Genomic DNA, 6443 nt, shown 5'->3' on the forward strand with positions numbered 1-6443 from the left:
ATCCCACCACCCACTCGCGGCGCATCCTCAGACCCTTCCCAAAATGGTTGGGCCAGAACCGCCCCTATATATCTACTCATCTTCTAGGGATAATTATCGTTTTTTCTCCCTTCCCAGTGTGAAAAAAATTGAGAAGCGACGACAATGGCTGGAAAAAAGCGGTGATTTGCTACCGAGTGATCAAGTGTCAAAGAACGATTGTTATTTGTGTGAGGCTAAGTAGTTGGGACTTTTTTTTTCTTTTGTGGCTCTTGAAACCCCTTGTACTTCATTTATTTCACCCCTCGTGACCATTATGACCATCGTATCTTTTTCAAAACTTGTTCATAGAAGAAAACATTAAAAAATATAGTTCAAACTGGGATCCTCGTTATCGTAATCCAATCCCTCCCAATTCTTCCCTATTAAGCTTCACTGAAGAGAAGAGGAATAATTAATTGAATGGACTTCTGATGTTAATTATTCTTTCTTCTAATTAGTATTTCAATCGTCTAGTCGACATGACTCAGTCAATCTTTATCGCTCGACCCATGGAACTATTTGCTGAGAATCATATAGTTTTCATCTCAACATTTTTTAATCCTGTTCCTCTCGATTGAACACAAAATTTTATTTTCATCACGCTGTATCGGAGAAGTAACTTTCCGACACATTGTGATGAAAAATTTTGTTCGTAACTCGTNATCGGCATGTGGAGAGAGATCTAATCCGCGTGAGGGGAAGGGACGCAACAGCGCCGCGCGGGGCTTCTATTGGAACTTGTCCCCTGTTTCGGTGTCGGCGACATCAAAGCTTCACCATACCTCCCTGTATCATACCTTACTATTTTTGGGCTATACCAGCGCCACGTATTGGCGGTTCGGCTCCCCAAGTATCTGGCAACCCTGATTACCCCATAATTGAGGCGGTATTGATGGTATTGACCAAAGAGATACAGTGCATACAGGTTATGGGCTTCTGAAATTCGGACGGGTAGTCATTTAGCCAAACATATCCCAATGCACTTGACCCCAAGCCATCTCACGTAAACTTGTTGTGTCTGGCTAGTTTCCCCTACATCTCTTCTCTTCACAGTGACAGGAGAAAGAAGTAGTGATCGGAGCAGATACAAATTTATCAACTACTACTATTAAAAAAGAGTTCCAACATTTTGCTCAACTTGAAAAAGAAGAAAAACAACAATTGGATTAATCAGTTTCTTTTACCTTTCACAAATTGATTTGTGAGTTGGCCTCGGCGTCATTGTGGCGGTTCTAAAATTTTTGTTTTATTTGCTTGAAAATAATTGGCAACAATATTCAAAAATCATTCCTATATCTACGATTTTTAGGATTTTTGTGAATTTCGAGAGTTACCAGTACTAGTATCCCCGGAGTTTCAGGAAGTGCACTCTTGGTGGACGTTGGGTGGTTACAGTCGAGTCGAGCTGTCTCGAACGTAAGGATTTGGTAATCTCAAACAAGAAAAGGAAGAATTCTAATTTTGGAAAAATCATTTATTTTTATTTTCAAGAATATAGTTTTGGTTATGTTTAGTGACATTAGTTCGTTTAAATATTTCACATTTTTGCCATTTTTAGTAATTTGTGATTTGTTAATCTTTTTCTTCTTCTTTTATGAAATAGGAAATTAAAAAAATTGAATTGTTCACTTATTATTTTCATTAATTTAAATGTTTCAAATGAAAAAAAAAATTCCTTAGTGGATAGAGGTTTTCAGTCTGTCAATGTAGTATTCAACAGCAATTCCGACATTTTAACCTCTCTTTTGTTATACCTGTCAATTCAATCCACAAAATGATGAAATTAGTGTATTGAATTTAGGAAGTAATTATTGACTATTCATCAATTAAGGCCCCCATAGAGGGACCGGGCCTTAAATAGCAATGTGTTGATTGTTATTGTTGCTGTGAATCTCATATTTCGTAGGGTTTTGAGCTTTATGGAGAAACAGGAGAGTGGCCCGAGGGACGAGTGGTTGGCTGAAGTGGGTTCGCATATCCAGAGGGTCTCAGTGAATAATTTGATAATGAATTATTTAGTTACAGGTATTATTTAATTTAATTTAATTGTCATATTAGGTGTGCGAAAAGGTGATTTGGTTTTAAATTGCCAGAATTGGCAATCAGGTAAATGACCCTACGCTCGTCTAGCTAAGGTGAACACATCATTAGTTCAATATTTCTATCGAAATGAGCGTGAAGATGCGGTGATTTAAATTACATATCAGAGGGTAAAACCTTCAGAATTGGAATTTATTTATATTAATTATGATAATTACAATTTTTTTAATAATCGTCCATGAATGTGAAAAGTCCCATGTCCCTACGCTCGTTCATTTGTCTCCATGCTCGTTTGACATATGTCCCTATCCTCGTCTCGTGATTTGAGTGATATGGAAAGGTTATATCCGAACTAATTATATCGTGAGTATCCTATTTTCTGATAAAACAACATTAAAAAATATCTCGATGCACAAAATTATATTTCTATTGGACAGTCCAACCTTTTAAATAATTTTTTCATCCGTTTAGTCCGTTACCAGTTGACAGTTGGGTGCAAAACGAGCATAGGATCAATGCTATTTTCATTGTACCTATTCTTTTAATTGGCAATATTTCAGTGAAATATCCGGATATTACTATAATTGATGCATTTTTATTAAATTTTTAACTGTTCGAAACCTTAGCAAAGGGATTTATAATTCCATTTTACTAGTGTAACGAAGATATCAACGTTTTAAAATTGTGAGTTTCTTAACTTGTGGCTTAAGAATTAACTCTGTCGTAGCATGAGTTGATGTGAATGTGATTTTTCTCTTATTATCCAATAAATCACTCTGTATTGGTGTCTATAACTTTTCTTATTGACTAAAATAATAACTCCAATCGTACTTCACTCTTAATAGACTCTTGGGACTATCAAAATGATTGAAATGTCATAGCTGGCAGGATTTGGACGAGCGTAGGGGCAAAGACGGGCATAGCTACATTTACCTTACATTTCATAAAAATCATTTATTTTTATTTTCAAGAATACAGTATTGCTTATGTTTAGTGACATTTTTTCGTTCAAATATTTCACATCATTGCCATTTTTAGTAATTTGAGATCCTCGATTTTTTGGTAGAGAGTTACAGTAATTTTTGAAATAGTGCAAAATTTCCTAAACACACAAAAAGCGAGTCATCAATTTCCTGCACCCATCGATTCCATAATTGATGCAGTCGCTTAAAAGTAAATTTGAAATCCTTCAGAGGGTTTTAAAGAAGCAGCTGAAAAATTCCAACAAGAATCTGGTGTGGGCCCAACAGTAGAACTGAACTCGATGGATGATAGAATTCGCATTCGCGATGCAGTTCAAAATGGCAGAATCCAGGAGGCCACGGACCTTGTCAATCAACTCCATCCCGAGTTACTTGATAATGACAGATACTTGTATTTTCACTTGCAACAGCTACACCTCATTGAACTCATTCGTACTGGGCGAATAGAAGAAGCATTGCAGTTTGCCCAAGATCAACTTAGTGAGGCTGGTGAGTCTGACGATAATATTTTGAGTGAATTGGAGAGAACTCTGGCTTTGTTGGCGTTTGAGGAGCCTATGAAAAGCCCTTTCAGTGATTTGCTTCATCCATCGCACAGACAAAAGGTACAATTTCATTCGAGTACTGAATTGAAGAAAATTCCTTCTTCTTTTGTAAATCTAATTATTAATGAAGTTGATATGTTGAATAATCATTTTAAATATCATTCATTCAAGTATTATATTAAATTTTTTCAATTAATTATGTATCTCAAATTTAACAAATTATTTTTCCGGCTTGTAGATTGCAAGCGAATTAAATACTGCAATTTTGAAAATGGAGCACAGAGAATCGACAAGCCCAAGACTAAACAATCTCTTGAAGATGATACTGTGGGCGCAGGATGAACTCGACAAGAAAAAAGTCAAATATCCAAAAATGACCGATTTGGGGAGTGCAACTATCGAGAATCCTAAGTAGTAAAAATCAACCCTTGAATTGAGAAAAAAAAGAAAAAAAAAATTTTTAACGAGAATTCAGAGTTATTATTATTTATTCATATATTGGTCCCAGAAGACTGTAACGATTATCTAAGCATAAGTAGAACAATTAGGAAACGAATAAAAATGATGATTATTAATAATTAGTGATAAATTTCCTTTTTTCACGTGCAAAATGTATTATATTAATGATTATACCGAAGTATTAAAATTTTATTAAAATTTTAAACTCTAATGACAAATTGAATAATTCCAATGATTGACTCCATAATCAACCCTGACTTAAGTTTTTCTCAATTGTTTTTCAATATAATTCACCCTCATTCAAAGGGAAATCGATTTCCAAAATTTAAATAAATAAACCAATGACATTTAATTAATTCTCTTTTCACTTAAGAAATACCCAAAATAATGCATTAATTGCTCAATAAAACATTCTCAAAACTTGTCCACTCGTCCTTGAAAATTAATAATTCATTACTGCAAATTTGAGGTAATTCAGTCAAAAGAGGAACAAAAAAAAAAAAAGAAAATACAAATAAAAATTAATGAACAAGCCTTTGCAATCAATAGTGAATGATGTATACAAAAATTGTTGATCTTCTCTTTGGAACATAAATTACCACCCGAAGACATATTCCATGGCCTTAGAAACGATTCCAGTGGATCTCTGAGGGACGTTGTCAGGTTGTCTAATATTTGAAGGGCTGTACTGAGTATTAAATATGACTCTTTTGTTAATGGAACTGTTGGGACTAGGCAAAATGTTGGCAGAGTCAGGTATGGTCATTTTGTTAGATGATGAGAAGATTCTCATGCTGCCATTGGCCTTTCTGTTTTCTTTGTCAGGACTCATGACGACCCCCTCATCGATACAAGGAGTCACTCCAATCATGATAAAGCCAGAGACAATGTTCCCATTACAGGCTAATGCTCTCTGTGCTTCTTGTTCAGTCGCACATTTCAAATGAATCCAGTTACTTTGTGGCTGAGGGGGAGGATGCTTATCGACAATCCTGACTCTGTTTGAAATGTGCGAGAGGACTATATTTATAGCACTCGGAGGAAATCCAAATATTGTGATCCATTTGAGTAGGCCCTGGCTCTCCCCAGTGCCAATGTTAGGACTGTCCAAAAACAAAGGATCATTACTATTAAGTAAATTCCTTGGAAAACTTCTTCTATTTCCTCCAGAAAATGATTCCCCTGGCGGAGCTGTTTCAAAAGTGTCGAAGAGATCTCTCGTGGGAGGACCCCCTGCATGACACTCAGCACCAATCCTGGGGGTTCCTGGAGATGTTGCATTCGCAAACATGGCCTTTTGACGATTGTGACGGTAATCCGGGCTTCCATAGCTTGAAATTGGTGACGGGAGGCTTGGAGGACTGTTGATGGTTGAGAAACGAGATGTATTGTCAGAAACACTGGACATGGCCATCCTTCCAGGCTGATGGAAAATCATTTTAATGAGTAACATTAAAGGTGTACATCGTTATAGAGAATATTGTTAGGCTTTAATGATGTCTCCGTGGTGTCGTCAAAATCAGGCAGTTGAATTCTTATTTGTCTTTTTTTTTTCTACTCAAATTACCAGTGGGTTGTTGGAGAACAAGACATTGATCGAAATATAAAGAATATAATCGACAGTAAATTCACTGTGTTGTAAAATTTGTGAATAATATGAAATGCCGGTTGCAAATTTACCGTATGGGCCGTCTCCCCCAGTAAAAAACTCGGGAGATATGCTGAATTGTTTACAGGACTTCCTGGAGTCTGCCCTGGACTGCCCACGGGTGATCCCAATGTCATCGGTTCCATCTGTCGTACAAGTGAAAAATAAATAAATAAAATAGAAGAGAGTTTTTCAAGAATTATTATGGAGGTTATGTTCACGTTCCTTTTTTAGGAAAACAACACAAGCCTTACATTTTTAAGTAGTCTATGTATAAGACATATAAGGAAACAAAAATTTGATTAATTACCTTGGTCAATTTGCTGAACTAATTGGTGATGGGAATAGTAATAATGAAAGTTTATCACAAATTTTCTTTGAGGCAATCGAGAAAAATCTACTTTTGAAAGTTTTGAAAGTGACCAGGGTTGCCAGATACTTGGGGAGCCGAACCGTCAATACGTGGCGCTGGCTCGCCGAAACTTCTCCCGACCCAAGTAGCAAACCAGAGATTATAGGGGAGATGAGCAGGGCCAATGTAAAGTGTTCAACAGCAAAATACGTAGCAGTGGCGCATGGACTACGATGGAGCGTACGGAACTGTTGGTATGGTAGGGCCCGAGCATAAATTTGTCGATAACCGGAAAGGGGTTCTCAATACGGTAGCTCCTCGCATTTTGTAATAATTGTCAGGAATGTAAAATCGAACATATTATAATCAATAGTATAATGAATGCAGAATCTAAT

General features: G+C 36.3%; 2 protein-coding genes across 2 annotated transcripts; one reads left to right on the plus strand and one right to left on the minus strand.

The window, feature by feature from the left end:
- Positions 1-904: 904 nt before the first annotated feature.
- On the plus strand, positions 905-4259 carry LOC107041354 (glucose-induced degradation protein 8-B homolog; the record flags this gene model as incomplete). Its single annotated transcript, XM_015261869.1, has 5 exons — positions 905-972; positions 1331-1437; positions 1928-2046; positions 3255-3649; positions 3828-4259. Coding segments are annotated over 5 exons (866 nt in total), but the record flags the coding sequence as incomplete, so codon positions are not given.
- Positions 2891-6173, minus strand: LOC107041366 (nucleoporin Nup35). Its single transcript, XM_015261888.2, has 3 exons — positions 6007-6173; positions 5729-5842; positions 2891-5471 (listed from the first exon to the last, which is right to left on the minus strand). The coding sequence occupies exons 2-3, from the start codon at positions 5840-5842 to the stop codon at positions 4644-4646; spliced, it is 942 nt and encodes a 313-aa protein (XP_015117374.1). The 5' UTR covers positions 6007-6173; the 3' UTR covers positions 2891-4643.
- Between the last annotated feature and the right edge of the window lie 270 nt (positions 6174-6443).

This window comes from Diachasma alloeum, unplaced genomic scaffold (assembly GCF_001412515.2).
Source record: "Diachasma alloeum isolate Michigan unplaced genomic scaffold, Dall2.0 Dall_scaffold_00363, whole genome shotgun sequence".
NCBI lineage: Eukaryota > Metazoa > Arthropoda > Insecta > Hymenoptera > Braconidae > Diachasma > Diachasma alloeum.